The sequence below is a fragment of the Typopeltis vanoorti genome, chromosome 5, assembly GCF_054136105.1.
Source record: "Typopeltis vanoorti isolate ZY-2024b chromosome 5, IOZ_Tvanoo_1.0, whole genome shotgun sequence".
In the NCBI taxonomy this organism is placed as follows: Eukaryota; Metazoa; Arthropoda; class Arachnida; order Uropygi; family Thelyphonidae; genus Typopeltis; species Typopeltis vanoorti.
In genome coordinates, this window is record NC_143553.1 from 23,873,273 (window position 1) to 23,892,064 (window position 18,792).

General features: G+C 38.3%; 1 protein-coding gene across 2 annotated transcripts in view; it reads right to left on the minus strand.

The window, feature by feature from the left end:
- Positions 1 to 18,792, minus strand: part of LOC150106266 (uncharacterized) — a 304,586-nt gene that overhangs the window by 261,434 nt on the left and 24,360 nt on the right. Inside the window, exon 2 of one of the 2 annotated variants that reach the window (XM_090392285.1) lies at positions 10,518 to 10,595. The exons of the other annotated variant lie outside the window; for it this stretch is intronic. Within the exon in view, the coding sequence (XP_090248411.1) occupies positions 10,518 to 10,595 (78 nt within the window). The remainder of the gene's footprint in view (positions 1 to 10,517; positions 10,596 to 18,792) is intronic. 2 annotated transcript variants of the gene reach the window in all.

The following is an 18,792-nucleotide window of genomic DNA, read 5'->3' on the forward strand; positions in this document are numbered from 1 at the left end:
TGATCTGTTTTGTAAACTGTAACAATTAAGAGGTATTCAACATGAAATATTTGTCGTGAGATAAAATCAAAAGTTCAAAGTCCACTGGCAAAACTTTCGGGTGAACGCTAGGCCTAAGGCAGTGGCACTTGCATGGAGAACAGCGTGCGCTCGTATTTCTCGGAAGAGAGGATCGTCCCATGTGCACAAGGAGACGCGGTATAGGGGACCGTCCCACGTGAAAAGGATCAGTGCCGACGAGAAAAAACATAGCAGTAAAGAGGGCACCAAAGGTGCAACATAAAAGGAGTCTGCGTCCATTCAACAGGGTTTGGCATTTTCATTCTTCGTGGATGTCGGATCTATCTCTCACCTCTTCATGGATTCCGGACCGCCTTCGGTAGTTTGATGTCGACAACCATCATTCCAGAGTCCTGGCTCGGTACATTTTCGGAAAGGAATAGCTGAGTACGACAGTCGAGTCGACAATGTGAATGACGACAAATGGCAATGAAACGAGTCAAGAGCGAGCACAACGACAGCCTTTTGAGATAGCCAGATCGAAGGACCGCCATGAGTGACCATGTGGGTCATAGCCAGACTGAGACATTCTAGTCACATAAGAGGAAGAAGGACCGAGCAGTGCAAGCTGAATTAAGAACTAAGTAATGGACCTGTTGAACATCCTGAAAATTGGTAACGTACAGCTTTTAGTTTTCCTTTTCCTTTTGAAGAGAAGAAATGTTGTAAGATAGTGTGCAAGGACATTTAGCGTAGAACTCTTAAGTGATTATTGTAGATAGCAATTGCATAACTCCAATGAACGTTTCTTTAGAGAATGTTAAATAGATGCATTGTGTCAATAGTGTTATGTGAAGTGATTAACAAAATTAATAGAATAATTGTATGGAAGCAAATTTTGTCAGTATATTGTATCGAGGGAATGTTTAACTTTAGAAAGAGCTCATGACAGAATCCAGTCGAGTTGAAATTTAGTTGTCCTAAATTGCTCTATAACTTAGAATGATATTAATTTAGTTGAGTGTATGCATGTGAACTTGTAATCTTATGATCTCAATAAATGTGCTTTATATTTTACCTGAAATTTGGCCTGAGATTGAATTCAATGCACCACTCATTTAATCTAGAACCAGAGCGGGATTATTATTATTATTATTATTTTCGGGCTACTCCAGGGAGTCCTTAGACTCATCGAGGGAGGCCCTAAACATCATGTCCACACAACTATACGACATTCTCACAGTATCTATCACACCTTACCTTGAACTCGCTCACTGTCATAGCACCCACAACAGACTATGGCAGCTTATTCCACTCATTTACCACTCTAAAAGTAAAGAACCCAGCTCTAACACCACTGCTAACCACACTCTTGCCCAGCTTCCATAGGTGTCCCCTAGTTCTCCCACCACCAGTCCTGATCTCAAAAATATCCTCTGAATTAATCCTATAGAAACCCTTTAGCAATTTGAATGTCTCAATCATATCTCCCCTTTTCCACCTATCAACCAGTTTCTGCACCCCACAAATCTTCAACCTGTTCTCATATGGTTCATTCCATAGACCTGCTATCATCTTAGTCACTCGCTTCTGGATCCTCTCCACCTCCTCCCCATCAAGAAGGAACCGAGGTGACCAAATCTGGGCACAGTAGTCAAGATGAGGTCTTATCAAGGCTCGGTACAGAGGTACAATAACTTGCTTGTCTCTGCTTGTTAAGGTATTTTTCAACAAACAAGCGAGTTGATTGGTCAAGGAAACCTTCTAACCTAATGATATTGGCTGGATCAGCGAAACAAAAAAATTTGCCAGTATCTAGTCGGGAAATATCTCTAGACAGTAATAACAAAGGATTTGTCTCCAGTCTGAGGCTTTTGTCTAAGTAGTTAATGCACATGATCAATCTAGGGATTGGCCAGATTGTATAGATAACTTTTATATCTAGGAAGCTCGCCAAAGGAATCTATCCAAAGCTCGCATTAAAGTTAGGGTCTAGACATAGATAAATAAGAGAAAAGGTATATAAAATTTAAATAAATAAACAACAAACAAAGGACATAACAATATCTTTCCACAAAACTTTGCACTTCACCCCATTTCACACACACACACACATTTTGTTGATGAGAGAACTAGGAACATCCTTCCTTCCTCCACCACTGTCTTTTGCTGCTCCTTTTGAAGGTGTTCCAGTTCTTCCATGGTGAGCTCATTCCTATGGTCCTTCAAAAATTCTAAGTCAACTTCCAAGTCCAGAGACACAATCTCATCAACAACAGCAACATACTCGGTCTCAAAGCCCTCAATGTCTCTGTCTGCTACATAGTCTGGCCACAATTTCCTCCAGGCCGAGTTCATAGTCCTGTAAGTAACTTGCACCCAGGCTTTGGCAAGGATACTTAAGCAATGGTGAATGCTGAAGTGATTTTTCCAGAATTCTCTGAATGTTAATTCTGTGTCAGAGGCCACTTCAAAACACCTTTGAAATAGTGCTTTGGTGTAGAGTTTCTTAAAGTTCGAAATGACCTGATGGTCCATTGGCTGGATTAGAGGAGTTGTGTTAGGGGGCAGAAACTTCACAGTGATAAAATCAAACTCTTGTGCTGGACAGAGCAGGAGCACTGTCCAGCACAAGAAGACATTTTATTGGCGATTTTTTTTCTTGAAGGTATTTTCTCACACTTGGTACAAAGACTTCATGGATCCACTAAATAAAAAATTGCCTGGTTACCCCAAGCCTTACTATTAGCCACATAACAGAAAATTTACTTTTCATTATGTTATTTTTCTTAAACACTCTCAGAGTAGTACACAACCAATGGCTTGACCTTGAAGTCCCCACTTGCGTTTACAGATGGCAAAAGAATCAGCTTGTCCTTCTTTGGCTTGCATCCTGGCAATGCTTTTTTCCTCCTGAGAGATGGAGGAAAAAAGTATCTTTGATATTTTTTTCCAAAATAGGCCAGTTTCATCACAGATGAACACTTGTTGGTTCAGCTGTGATGTTTCTCTGTACTATGTTCCTCTAACATAGTACAGAGGAACCACAGTTGTTCCTCTGTACTAGAAACCTAATAAATTTAGTTTAATCCTTTATCCAAGTGTGAGCAAAACAAAGTTTGCGCCTGAAAGTATCTTCAGGACTGAGGTAAGGTGGTACAACACCAGAGCAACTCGATGCTAAGGTGGAGCAAGCTACCAACACCCCTGTCTCAGTATCTCCTATTATGCAAAACACATCTCTTTGCGGATATGTCTAATGTTATGCATTAAGGGAAGGGCCACTACCCAGACTAGTTTTGACCTTTATTGAGGTCTCTTCAGTGGGAGCCAGGCCCAAGCTGAGATACCAGGCAGAAGCATTCGCAGGTCATCTCTACCTATGAGTTGCCAAATGGTGTACCACCCTTTTTTAATAAATTACTCTGGATTTAGAGAAAGATGTTGAAAGTTTATTTTTCACTTGGTTAGAGTATAATAAATTTAGTTTAATCCTTTATCCAAGTGTGAGCAAAACAAAGTTTGTGCCTGAAAGTATCTTCAGGACAGGGGTAAGGTGGTACAACACTAGGACAACTCGTTGCAAAGGTGGAGCAAGCTACCAACACTCCTGTCTCAGTATCTCCTATAATGCAAAACACATCTCCTCCGGATGTCTAATGTTATTCATTAAGGGGCCTGGCTCCCACTGAAGAGACCTTAATAAAGGTCGAAACTAGTTTGGGTAGTGGCTCTTCCCTTAATGCATAACATTAGACATATCCGCAAGGAGATGTGTTTTGCATTATAGGAGATACTGAGACAGGAGTGTTGGTAGCTTACTCCACCTTTGCAACGAGTTGCCCGGGTGTTGTACCACTTTACCTCAGTCCTGAAGATACTTTCAGGCGCAAACTTTGTTTTGCTCACACTCGGATAAAGGATTAAACTAAATTTATTATAGTCTGACCAAGTGAAAAATAAACTTTCAACATCTTTCTCTAAATTCAGAGTAATTTATTAAAAAAGGGTGCCACACCATTTGGCAACTCCTATAGGTAGAGATGACCTGCGAATGCTTCTGGCTTGTATCTCAGCTTGTGCCTGGCTCCCACTGAAGAGACCTCAATAAAGGTCGAAACTAGTCTGGGTAGTGGCCCTTTCCTTAATGCATAACATTAGACATATCTGCAAGGAGATGTGTTTTGCATTATAGGAGATCCTGAGACAGGAGTGTGTGTAGTACCACTCTGGTGTTGTACCACCTTACCCCAGTCCTGAAGATACTTTCAGGTGCAAACTTTGTTTTGCTCACACTTGGATAAAGGATTAAACTAAATTTATTATACTCTAACCAAGTGAAAAATAAACTTTCGTACTAGAAACCTACATCTACTTTGTAACGTATGTAGCCATAATTTGAGCTTGAGTGATGTGTCACACTCACACAATCACTCACAAAGAACCACAAACCAACAAGCTCAATAAGTAGTGTTCATCTCAACTATCTAAAATACCGTATTTGTTGACGTATAAGACACACACCCTTTTTTGCACACATTTTTTAAGAAAAAAACTTTATCCAAGTTATCATTTTCTCAGTTGGGGTGGCCCAAAATGACTCTCTGCAGCCCTGTTTCCACGTTCTTTAGCATATGCAATCACACATAGCTTGTATGCAATATTATAGCAATGCCGATGTTTTTCAGCCATAATCTGCCAAGAAGTTTAGAGAAAATTTAACAGCAGAAATTCATCACAGTTCACAACAAATGCGACAACAATTGGAAAGTTTAAACGAACAGGAACACAGCTCTGATAGTCGATGAAAGTGCATGCGCATCCGCTGAACTCTACGTAACTGGAATGCTCTCACATACCACAAGGAAGAAAAAAGAAATAGCGTAACTCGGAACAGAGAAAATTTCCAGAAATGAAAGCAATAAAAAACTGAGTATCGGCATATAAGACGCACCTTATATGTCTTATACACTGGCAAATACAGTATATTTATTTTTCAAAAAGAAAAGCAATATATGTGCATTTATCAAATGAGACATTAAATGTCTAAGATTACTAAACTTAGAATTTTCTCTATTGGTTAATTTTCTTGCCCTACTATTATCTACAGTCCAATCACTCAATTAGTGAAATAGTGAATTCATCTTCCCTGGAGACTTCAACATTCATAATTCAAACTGGCTACCCTTTAATTTCACACACTTCAATCAAAAAGGGATGCCAAATTATTAGCTGTTAATAATGAACAAATGGAAATGTCTACCTACAAATCACTGTACTAGTTAATCCTCATTCTCTCAACACTCTGGATATACTTAACCAGATCTGCCAACAAATTAAATGGAAACTTTGACCATAACATTGTCCACATTTCCTTTTCTACAGATCAATCATCATTCAACAAATTTCAGGCTCAGGTGCTTCAACACTACAATGGTACCAAATGGTATGACTTTAATGATATCTACGCTTCTTTTCATATTGTTTCTGCTCTTCAAATACAAACACCTTCTATGTATTTCATAACTGAAATAACCTTTACTTGAATGGAGGAGAGAGGTTTCATCCAAATTCCACACACCTATGTTCGTTCTCCAAAAAAGTATGCCAGAACAATTCAAGATACCCTCATTTTTCAAATTCATTAAAGATGCCAAGAAATTATATTATTTTATTATAGGTTTAATCCTTTATCCAAGTGTAAACAAACAGAGTTTGCACATTAAGTATCTTTACAACCGGGCTACTTGTATACAAGTAGCCCAGTCAGAGAGGAAACCAGTCTGATGTGAAATCATTAGCCTCTATATACAAATAGCCCAGTCGTGAAGATACCTCATGCACAAACATTGTTTGCTTACACTTGGATAAAGATTAAACTAGAAATATAATTTCTTGGCATCTTTAATTCATAGTATAAACAAATGAAAAAAAAAACTTTCAACATTTTTCAAATGATTAAGTCAAAATGTAAGGGGTGAATAAATTTTCAGCCTCATTCTGAATGCATTAAAAATGTATTGGCTAATTTTCTTTGCATAATTTACACTTTTTTTCCCCCATTTTAAAACATCATCTCATTCACAACGAAGTTATTTGACCACAGATGGCTATAAAAAGTTTGTTCAAGGGAGATGTTAAATTAATTACATATGATACTAAGTTAATTCCTTTGTGGCTTACTAGTCCCTGCCAAACGTTAGTTTGCATTAAGATACTCTCAAAGATGCATTGTTGATGTTTACCAAACGTGAAGTTATTCTAATCAATGACTACATAATTACACATGTAGCACGCTTTTACCTCTCACCTCTGTTATAAAGTAAAGCATACACTGCATCTGCAGATTAATTTCAAACAGTCCAGTATTCTCAATATTATATTATAATCAAATAATGGAGGGCACTAGTGATGCAAGCATGGCAGATGTGTGTAAGAAGAGCTCCAGATTGAGACAAGTATTCTTAAAATAATTAATTGTATATGAATATTTGTTTGAGTAAGAGCTGCTATAAAAGTTGTGCACTATTAGTATTATTAGTGTGGGGAATATTGTACCTAAACTTAAGTAAGAACTTGTTATTATTAGACCTTAGAGTAGTGACCGGCAGAGGAAACATGGCAGCAGCTTTGTCATTCCATGAGTTTAACTTAAGACTTCAGTCATTTCATTAAGTGTGAGGTGTGCTATATGTATTCTTTCAATTACATAAATGATTTGTGGATGTTTAAGGCGGATGGAAGGAGGGTGTGTGCAAAGTGTGACCTGAATGAGGAGCTGATGAATGCTAATATGAAATTGATGACAGAAAGTGTTAGTAGCGAGAATGTTGCGGGGAAAACAAGTGCACATTCGAAAGAGAAGGATGGTGTGAAAGAGAGGCGAAAAAATGTTAAAAAATCAGTAAAAAAGAAAACGAGCGATTTGAAAACCATAATGGATGGTAAAAAGGGCAAAAGTGAGGCGAGAGTGGGGGGAAAGAAACGAAATTGAGAGAACGAATGAAACCAGAAATAGCGTGACACAAGATTCGAAAGTGGAAAAAATTGAAAAAATGAATGATAGCGAAAGTTGGACACATGTACCGAAAGTAAGGAAACTCAAAAGGATGAATGAGAGTGAAAGTAAGAAGAGGAGGTCGAGAGTTAGAAAATTAGAAAGAGTGAATGATAGAGAGAATGTGATGCAAGATTCGGAAGTTGAATTGGATTGGATGAGGCAAGAGATGAAATGGATGCAGAATGAAATTAAGAAAATTCAGATAAAAAATGATTAAAACAAGTCATGATGGCACAAAACAGTTAACGAATAACGAGCAAGTGGCATTGTATGGAGACTCCATTATTAAAGGTGTGCTGGATGATAGGATACACAAGGTGTGTTTTCCAGGTGGTAAAATGAGTAGAGTGATTGAGGCATTGGATATGAGGAGGGAGTGAGCAAAGGAGTTGATGGCTTTAATATGTATGAATGATTTAACAGAGGACAAAGAGCATGTCAGAATAGATATCAGGAGGCTGCTTAGACGGATAAAAGAGAATAGCATGACAGGAAGGGCAGTAAACGTGTTGCCTAGGTATGACTGTGGTGAGATGAGGCAGAGAGCAAGGATTATGAATGATATGTTGGCTAAAATATGTGAGGAGAGGGGAGTACAGTTTGTTAATGTGTGGAATGCGTTTGAAGGACGAAGTGAACTGTATGGGAGCGATGGACTGCATTTGAGTGGTTATGGTGCGAGTCGCTTGGAGAGACTACTGCTGGAAGGTAGAGAAGTGAGTAGAGAGAAATGAATCAGATCAAGTGGGAAGTGATATGGCAGAGCAGGAGAGTAAGACAGGAGAGATTGAAGAAGTAGTTATCAATGGAGAAATGAGTGGCATGAGTATAGAAAATGAGAGAATGGGTGTGCAAGAGGAACAGGGAAACGGGGAGGCTCAGGGTGGACAGGGATACACAGCTTGAGAAATGTGGATGCTCCAAGAGGATGTGAGAGCAAGTGTGGACAGGAAAGGAATGGGATGGAATGACCTGGGATCAAGAAGCAGTTGGAATTGAAAAGGGTTCTAAAATGAATAAGCAGAAAGGGAAATGGCCCCAGTCGAGCATGGAGAGATCACATCGAACGAGTGGTATCAGTGGAACTAGCTGTAGATCCAGAAATGATCTGTTGTGTTTGTATACAAATGCTAGAAGTATAAGAAACTATGCAGATGAAACGGTTGCACTAATTGCATATGTTCACCCAAACATTGTTGGAATAAGTGAGACATGGTTGGAAGAGGACATCCAGACAGGAATAGAGATGGAAGGGTATGATGTGTTTCGTGAAGATAGAAAGGGTAAAAAGGGAGGGAGAGTGCTATTGATGATAGAGAAAGAGTTATGTCCATACAAAGTAGAGATGTAAGAGGGAAATAGTGCCAGTGATTTTGAGGCAGTATGGTGTGAGATAGAACTGAATGGAATCAAATACTTGATTGGATGTTGTTAAAGACCAGGAAATGTGGATGACATTGATTGGAGAAAATGGTATAAAGACAGCTGTTGCAGAATGTGTGGTGGAGATACTTAATGAGCAGTTCATAAAGGTCTTTAAATCTTGTGAATGTGACTTCATGGAGAGATTGAGAGCAGTTGATGATGGAGAAGAGAGACTAACTGTAAGTGAGTAAGTGGTGTATGGAGAGTTGAGCAAACTAGATGTTAATAAGGCTGTCAGACTTGATAATATATCACCACATATTCTGAAGGAATGTGCCAAGAATGTGCAGGGAATTGACACCTGCCTAGACATATTTTTTTAATATGAGTCTTGCACTCAGTCAAGTTCCTAAGGAGTGGAAGGAGGGCAAGATTGTGCCACTTCATAAAGGAAGTGATCGAACACAAGCATCAAACTATAGGCCTATTTGTGTGTCAGGTGTTGTGGTTAAGTTGTTGGAAAAGCTTGTGAGAACTAGGATCCAGAATTGGGTTGACAACAATGGTATTATCTTTGATGGACAGCATGGATTTGCTGAAGGGAGGTCATGTTTTAATAATCTACTTACTTATTACAATAAACTGACAGCTTCCTTGGACAGAGGAGAAGGATACACAGTAATATACTTGGATTTTGCAAAGGCTTTTGATAGATTACCTCATGATAAGTTGACAGTCAAACTAGAGCAGATGGGGTTGGATATTAGATTAGTGGATTGGAGACTGGCTATCTGATAGGTATCAAACAAGTTGTGTATAGGGGAGCGATATCAGGGAAAAGGAAAGTCACTAGCGGAGTGCCTCAGGGGTCTGTTTTAGGGCCATTACTGTTTAACTTGTATATAAATGATATTGGTGAAGATTTGGATGGAGATATTCAGTTGTTTGCAGATGATGCAAGTTGAGACGAACCATGAAGAACATAGAAGATGTTGTGGCCTTACAAGAATGCTTGAATAAATTGAGTGATTGGGCAAGGAAATGGCGATGCGAGTTCAATGTTGCAAAATGTAAGGTTTTAAAATTTGGAAAACAAAAATTGGATGCAGAATTTATGCTTGGTGAGGATATATTGTTGGAGGTAGAGGAAATAAGAGATCTGGGGATGATAGTGGATAAGGATCTGAAATTTAGGGGACACATAGCCAAAATTGTGAAGACAGCACAAGGCTTCTGGGAATGATGCAGAGGACACTGATTTGTAGAAGTAGAGAGATTCTTGTTCCATTGTATAAGGCTTTGATTAGGCCACACATGGACTATTGTGCCCAGATTTGGTCACCTGGTTTTCAGATGGACGAAGAGATGTTGGATAGGGTCCAAAGGCGACTGATTAAGGTAGTTTCTAACCTCTGGAATATTGAGTATGAGCAAAGATTGAGAAGATGTAAATTGCAGAGTCTGGTGGACAGAAGGAAGAGGGGAGATATGATAGGATCAATGCTGGAAAGTTCTACAGAGAATAGTGGGAGATCGAGGGAGAACCAGGGGTCATCCCAAAAAAACTGTATAAAGAGGGTGTGAGTAGGGGAGTGAGAAGCAGGTTTTTTTGTGCAAAGTTGTAAATGATTGGAATGCCTTGCCTGAGAGTGTGGTGTCATAGTGTGTTTAAGAAACAGTGATGAGCTGTGTGTGTGTTTAAGACACAGTATGATGACCTGTGTGTGTGTGTGTGTGTGTGTGTGTGTGTGTGTGTGTGTGTGTGTGAGAGTGAGAGAGAGAGAGATAAAAGGATCTCCCAGATGAGTCCGACTCCATGAGATCTTGGGGTATTAATAATATTTTACTGTATATAACATACAAGTTATCCTTATTCTTATAAAAGTCAGGGATATCCTTAGAAAATTAATTCAGCAAGATGAATTTTGTTTATTTCACTGCCCACTGTAATTCTCTGAATGCTCTCTTTATCCTGAAATAGGTATGCTGTAGTAGTCATGTAAGATTCTTTTTGCAACTGACAACATAAATTATCTTAGTATAATTATATATTTCACCATACATAATGAAAAGGCTTAAAAAACACAATTACCTTGCACAAACGAGCTGGATACCAGATCACATTACTGATATTATATCGTGAAAAGTTAGTCTGGTTTTGTTGCTGGTGCTGAAAACAACATAAAATAGTCACCAACATTATTTTTATGGATAAATGATATAAATTCACCTTCATTATGGGCAATAAATGAAAGAAAATGCAAATAATACTGAAAGAAAATGCAAAAAATCTGCACTTCACAGAACTTTTTAGTTCTGCGAAGTGCAAATGAGGGACCAGAAAATATTACAAATAGTGAATAAATCTAAATCAGACTTTGACAGTGTCAGCCACAGAAAGCCTGTCTCCTCCTCAAACAGCAGATGAGGTTTTTCATCTCTGGCTAAGGATAGCACTTCTGTCTTTCAGTGCTCTATTCTTTCTCTCACACACAGTACCATGTTAACACTATAAATAAGGTAGGGCCTGTTGTACAGACAAACACAAGAAAAATAACCTCTCTATATTATGAACCTTCTTTCATCAGGAGAGACAGTACAAAAGCCCTCCTAATCATCCAACCTGTACTGACTACACTGTCATGCATGTCTGGCAGCCACCCAACAGCAATGAAGCACGTCTATATCCAAGCCCATATCTAAAAATACAAATAAGACAGCAATAAATTAATCTGAAATTGCCAATATGGATTTTCTCCTTCATTCCACAACAGATCTCCTAGCCAACCTGATCCTCCTTTAAATACAGACCGTGGAAAGATTTGCAATAGTTCATGCAATTACTCTTGCGATTTTCAGAGAATTAGTAACGTGTACCATACATGCCTTCTTACTAGGTTACTATCGCATATCTGCTATATGGATTAACAGTTCATTCTCTGATAGTTCACAGTATTGGTGATTGATTTCCTATCTTCAGATTACTCAACAAATGAAGCATCCTATGGCTCTGCACTTTTTCATGTACATTAGTTACCTCCTATTACCAACTTTACATCATATTCACTGTTGCTCATGACAGAACACTACTTCTTTCTCATTTGTAAAACACTGCAATGATTATTATTATTAAGGCCTCCATGGAGTCAAAAGAGTCATTGCAGGAGGTCCTTCCTAAGAAACACAAAGACTATCAAGACTCATCATGGGAGGTCCCTCCTAGGAAACACAAAGTCTATCATACCACTCCTTAAACTCACTGACTGCTCTCGCTCTCACCACTCTATCAGGCAATGCATTCCATGGTTCAACCACCCTCCATGCAAAGAAACCACTTCTCAACCTCTTCCTCACAGTTTCCTTTCGTAACTTCCAGGGATGGCCCCTTGTCATCGCTCCTTCCCACTGTTCAACCAAGCGAAAGACCTCCCCAGTGTCAACCCTAACCAACCCTCAACAGTTTAAAAGTCTCAATCATATCACCTCTCCTTCTATCCACCAAACTTTGCAGTCCACATTCCCTCAGCCGATCCTCCTAACTAACATTGTACAGTCCTGAAACCATCTTTGTACTCCCTTTGTACCCCTTCCACAGTTCATTTATCCCCTTCAAATTATGGGGACCAAATCTGAGAACAATAGTCTAAGTGTGGTCTGATCAGAGTCTTATACAATGGAATAATAACTCTTATCTCTGCAGGTCAGTGTCCTCCTCATTATTACAGCAATCCTCTGTGTTACCTTCACCACCTTTGTAATATGTCCCCTAAATTTCAGGTTTCTATCAATCATCAACCCCAGATCTCTTGTCTGCCCTACTTCCTCCAGTATAGCTCCTCCCATAGAGTATGCAGTGTTGCATCGATGTGTCCCAAACCTCAAGACATTACATTTTGTTGCATTAAACCGATACCCCCATTCATTTGCCCATCTGTCTAGCTTATACAAATCCTCTTGCAGGACTACCACATCTGCACTATTATTAATAACCCTTCCCGGCTTCGCATCATCCACAAACAACTGAATATCCCCCTGCAATCCACTGATACTGTCATTGATATAAAATAAACAATATAGGTCCCAGTACTGAGTCGTGTGGGACCCCACTTGTAACCCCTCTGCCTCCTTGAAACTGTCCCACCATACACAACTCTCTGATGCCTATTGGACAGCCAATCCTGAATCCAGTTGACTAACCTGACATCCAGACCCATGTGCTGCAACTTAAATATCAGCTTATCATGTGGCACCCTATCAAATGCCTTTGCTAAGTCCAAGAAAATGGCATTATATGCCTTTCCCTCATCTGCTGCTCTTGTAACTTTATTATAAAAGACTAGCATATTGCTAAAACAAGAGCACCCCTTAACAAATCCATGTTGACTCTCACAGATAATATTACCCTCATTTGCCTAATGCTGTATACGGTCCCACACTAATTTCTCCAAGATCTTAACTACTAATGACACACAAACTGACCTATAATTAACACTTCCAGTCCGCCTTCAAGATCTACAACCAATGTTAACACGTTCGCTGCCACGCTACTGAGTCATAGTTTGTTCCCCCAAGGCAAGCGCTTTCACATCTTCAAGGTCACTATGAGTAATCTCGTAGCCGGCTTATCAGATAGAATTTTGTTTCATACGCCAACTACAAGCAATCTCGTATCACTCCCATCTTCAAGGTCACTACGAGTAATCTCGTAGCCGGCTTATCAGAAAGAATTTTGTTTCATACGGCAACTACGAGCAATCTCTTATCACTCCCATCTTCAAGGTCACTACGAGTAATCTTGTAGCCGGCTTATCAGAAAGAATTTTGTTTCATACGCCAACTACGAGTAATCTCGTATCACTTCCATCTATATATTAGATGTGCTGACGGCAGTGTTTATTGAGTCTAGTTCAGTTTTAGTTTCTTGTCTCTAAGAACCTTCAGTTTCACCATGGCCAGTAAAAGAAAACTTACTGTTATAGAAGTAGAAGCTTATGCTAATATGAGCGATGATGAATTTCATGAAATATTTGGTTCCGATTCCGATGATGATCCTACAGAAGACTCTAGCGGTGACTCCGATGATGAAGAAACTTTTGAAGATGAAGTTAGCAACCAGCCAAATATATCAACATCAACTTATTGGGAAAATTCAGAAGAAGAGCCCCACAATTTGACTTTGTTGAAACTGCAGTTTTTAAATTGACATTGGAAATTTCAGTATCAAAAGGTTAGTTGAACTTTTCTTTTCTGAAGATTTTCTCACAATTTTAGTAGAACAAACCAATTTATATGCTTTACAAAATATTGAGGAAAGCCGAGCGCAGTTCAAAAAAAAAAAAGTTGAAGAATTTCTAACCGGAAAGCAACAGACATACCTGAAATGAAATTATTTCTTGGACTTTTACTTCATATGGATCCTTGTAATTTACAGTCTACTGAGCATTATACGAGTACAAATCAACTTTACAATTTGCCATTTTGGCGCTCTAAAATGTGCCAAAATCGATTTCAAATTTTATTGCGACATTTGCATTTCAAAGTAAATTCCCAAGCAGCTAATGATAAATTGCACAAATTAAGACCAGTCCGAGATCATTTTAATAGTGTAATGCGAAATTGCTACACACTAGACAGAAACTTATGTATTGAAGAGTCAATGGTGTTGTGGCACGGTAGAATGGCATTTCAGCAATACATAAAAAAACAAAAAATATAAATATGGCGTGAAATTCTATGAACTGTGTGAATCAAATGGATTAGTGATAAAAATATGAATATGCTCGTAATTGGCTTGTGAAGCTCATATACGAACTACGAGTATACTCATAGTTGGCATCTGACGCACATACACAATATACTATATTTTAGTTGAAATTATTTCCCTTCTACCAAGCCCCCAGACATGCTCTCCGCTTTATTCAAAATTCAAGGGTCCAAATTAAGGTAATTATACAAAGGGATAACTCGTGTTTGGCATAGGAGATCGGTAAATCGACATATGAGTATACTCTTAGTTGGCTTGTGAAGCTCATATATGAACTACGAGTATACTCGTAGTTGGCAGCGAACGTGATCTCCTGCACATTCTAGTGGGATGAGGACAATACTGCTAACTTTAATGCAGCCAAAAGGGTCTTATAAGAAAAATCTCACGTCATTCCCCTTTAGTTACAAAATATTCAGTTCTCTCTTTAAGACTAGATTTCTCTTTTAGCACTGCCTTACACCTTATCATTCTCTCTAGCACAAACACACTACATCCATAACCTACTCAAATCTTCAAAACATTTGTATCCTCTTCTTTTAAGACACTATGACTCACACATGCAACTTTTAATACCATATAAATCTAAAGGTTATAAAGACCTTAGAAATTACTCAAGGTTCTCACATTTGGGAAGATGCACCAAAAACCTCCATAGGAATGCATTATACAATCTTGAATAGAAGATTCTTCTCTCCAAATCCTTTCAATCACTTTCCAATTGGCACTACTTCAGCATTATACTTTTCTATAGATATTTTTTATGGGTTGCTCAACTGAGGTTGTAGCCACTGTTTTATATTTTCTCTAAACATGTAAAATCACCAGCAGTTGCTGGTCACCATTCATACACAATTCAGCTTCCAACTTATTTTTATTCAGTGATACCTCCAGGGCATCATCACAAGAAGGCTCAACTTTACACAACTTCTCTACACTACATCTACAGCCACTAGGTCCTCCTTTTCAACACAACTATCCATCATCCATGAACAATAACACTTACTGCCACTAAGAGTCTTTGTCTGCAAATTGTGTATGTACTCTGGCCATATATACTGAACCATTACAAGATCAGTTCTATGACCTTCCGTGTGAATGCACACATGTGCATTCACACGGAAGGTCATAGATATATATATATCTATATACGGAAGGTCATAGATAGATTATATATATATATATATATTTGAATCTGCAAATGTTTCAAATTTGATGCCTATAAAAACCTTCTTACAGTTTCTTTTTTCAATGTCATACTCAATTTTATTTTGCTGAGAAAAAGATGGTAATTACTTCCTATTTATCATCATCACTAAGTTCTTTTCTCCTTATAAGCAGTTTGAAGATATCACTTTTTATATATGTATATCTGATCTACACACGAAAGGCCAAGACCTATAGCACATTAGTGGTATACATCTTGTGGCCTATAGCACTAATGGCAAGAGAGAATTAGTTCACATTTTGTTCGAACAGCTGAAGCTGAATTCTTTGGAGAAGGTGGAGTGGGGAAGAACGTTCCAAAGAACAGAAGTGGATGGAATGAAAAAGGAGTCAGTGAAGTTGGTTTGGCAACTTTCAAGATGGAATGTAAAAGGGGTTTATTAAGCAGTGGCTCTTGTTCTGTTGATTTTGGAGGAGAGTGGAGAAATAACAGTAGTCAATTCAGCAGCGCACTGTATCAAATTATCTGCAGAAGAGGCACAAGGCGTAAACTGAACATCTGTGAGAGAGGGAACATTAATTAGCCAGATTGCTCTTTTCTGGACAGAAGGAAGCAATCTTAAAGAGGATTTTGGTGCACCATCCCATATATGGGAGCAATATTCCAAATAATGGAATATTGCTCCCATATATGGGATTTGTATAGAACTATGAACAACATACAAAGAACACAATGAAAAACAAATGAATAAATAAGACCTTATGTATTCTTCTGCAAGTACACATCTTAATTAAATATGGTGATAGTAATTTCATGCTGGCTTGGGTCAGTGATAGCATCACTGCTTTATCAACAGGCTCCTAGACTGAATTTCACTTTGTTATCAATATAGCCACTTCCTGCATTACGTATGCCAAAACTTAACATAAACTAACAAACAAAAAGAAAAAAATTCAAAGGAAATACATATCATGTTATGCACAGAATAAAGTAGTTTGGTGCGTGCAAAAGGTACTGTAATACAACAACCAATCATCTCCTGTTCAGTTAAATTAAATATGACAAGAAATTTTATTATTTTTATGAGCATAGAGGTTAGTGACTTTGCATTAATTGCCTTGGTATCCCAAAATAAAAAGAACACATGCCTTTTCAGGTGTGTATAACGCATTATGGGAAGGGCCACCACCCAGACTTGGAATCAAACAAGAAATCATATTCTTGTTTAATCCTTTATCCAAGTTTAAGCAAACTGTTTGGCACATGAACTACAAACTTCACACACAAACTTTTATTTGCTTACAGTTGTATAAAGGATAAAACAACATAATTTCTCGGCATTTTAAATTTAGCATAGCTTTGTGAGAGAGAGCTTTTGCCTTAGTAAATTACTCAATTTCTACAATAAAGTGGCAGCTGAAGAATATAATGATTCCTCTTCAAATGACTGCACCATGATAATATCAAACTCAGCAAAGTCATCTGACAAGATGCATAGAACCTTATTACATAAACCGGAGAAAATGAGATACGCATGAAGCTGATAACATGGATAAGTGGATGTCTGTACAAACATCAGAGCAAATATGGTGGAGACAGAATATGAAGGAGGCATGTGACCATAGTGTGTTTTAGGGTCTTGTATTGGAATGTTGCTATTTTTACATTAATGAAATTGAGAATGATCTGAGAGGAGAATATACAGTTGTTTTCCAATGATGCTAAACAGGAGAGGGACAAATATTAATAAAGGTGATATATTCTGCCAGATGATCTAAATAGACTGGGTCTAAGTAAAAGTTGCAGTTCAATGTGTCAAAGTTATGCACTTTGTGGTTACAAAAATGCATAACTTTTGTAACTCACTCCAAAATCCATGGCATCAATTCCTTACATAGATGTAAGGAATTGATGCCATGGATTTTGGAGTGATGATCGACATAGCTGAAGTTCAGAGGACATATTGTGAAAATATTGTGTGAAAATAGACATAGTTCTCAGATTACTTTGATATTAAGAAACATACTGACAAGCAAAAATTAAATTATGGCTTTGATAATACTGGACAACACAATTTGCCTATGAAATTAAAACAGTGATTCTTTACTAATTTCGATGCACTGAACATGAAAATGACAAAATCTGTTGATAAGTTCTTGTTTAGGAGAGAGTCAGTCTGCATTGCGTACATAGGTATCATTTCACAATGCTGTATTTCAATCTTCTGATTGTAATATATTGCATCAGCCAATTATACACAACATCCCCAGAAGTTATTGCAACATTGGCTGATGCAATGAAGTTAAGTCATGACATCACTGTTGTAAATAATGCAATCATTAGTATAAAGTCTCATAGGGTGAGCAAGTGTTTGTGTGATTTCCTGGGCTACTCTCATAAGTACTAAACAAGTGATCCCTGCAGTGTAAATCCAGTAGTAGTGATGCCTCGCTTGTGTTAATAGTGCAAATAACGTTTGTTACATTTGAGGGGAAGTGACGTTGGCAAGCCAGAAAAAGGCCATCACTCCATTAGTGAAAAAAGCATATCAGCTTTATTTGTATGTAAGATCGGGCACCAGGAGAAGTCCTGGGCCCACATGTGTGCTAGGAACCTCCTAATGTGGGTAAAAGGCAGTAAAATGTCAATGCTGTTTGCTGTTCGTATGATTTGAAGGTAAAAGGCAGTAAAATGTCAATGCTGTTTGCTGTTCCTATGATTTGAAGGGAGCCAAGCAATCATTCAAATAACTGCTACTTCTGCAGGGAACCAGCTGTTTCAGGAGGCATCATGAAAAAAAAAAGAAGTGAACAATAGCATACCCGAATATACCATATGCTCTTCAACCTGTTACACATGGCAAAGGAATTCCCATTCCCGAACTTCTGAAAGAATTTTCCATCAATTCAGAGGATGATGAGGACAGAGGTGAACCGATGTTGGGTTAACTGGAGCCTCTGGCATATAATGAAGATCCATATGTTTGCTATGGTGCATCATTTGCACCACACATTCTCACAAAAGAAGAACTGAATGATCTTGTTTGTGATCTAGAGCTGTCCAAAGCCAAAGCAGAGTTACTGTGATCAAACTTCTACAAAATGGAATCTTCAAGGAAAATGTCGAGTGACTTCGTTTTGCACTCATCATGAACAGTTTGCACCTCACTTCCGAATGGAAGATGATCTTGTGTTTTGCTACGATGTAGATGGCCTGAGGAATGCCCTTCGAATCAAACATAACCAGCACGAATGGCAACTTTTCATACTCGTCAAAATTGAGTGTTCATAAGGCAGTATTCCTGCATAATGGAAACCAGCTCCCAACCATTCCAGTCAGACGTGCTGTCAACATGAAAGAATCCCATGACAACCTAAAACAGCTGCTGAACTGTCTTCAATACAAGAACTGCTGGCATCTCTGCGGCGACTTGAA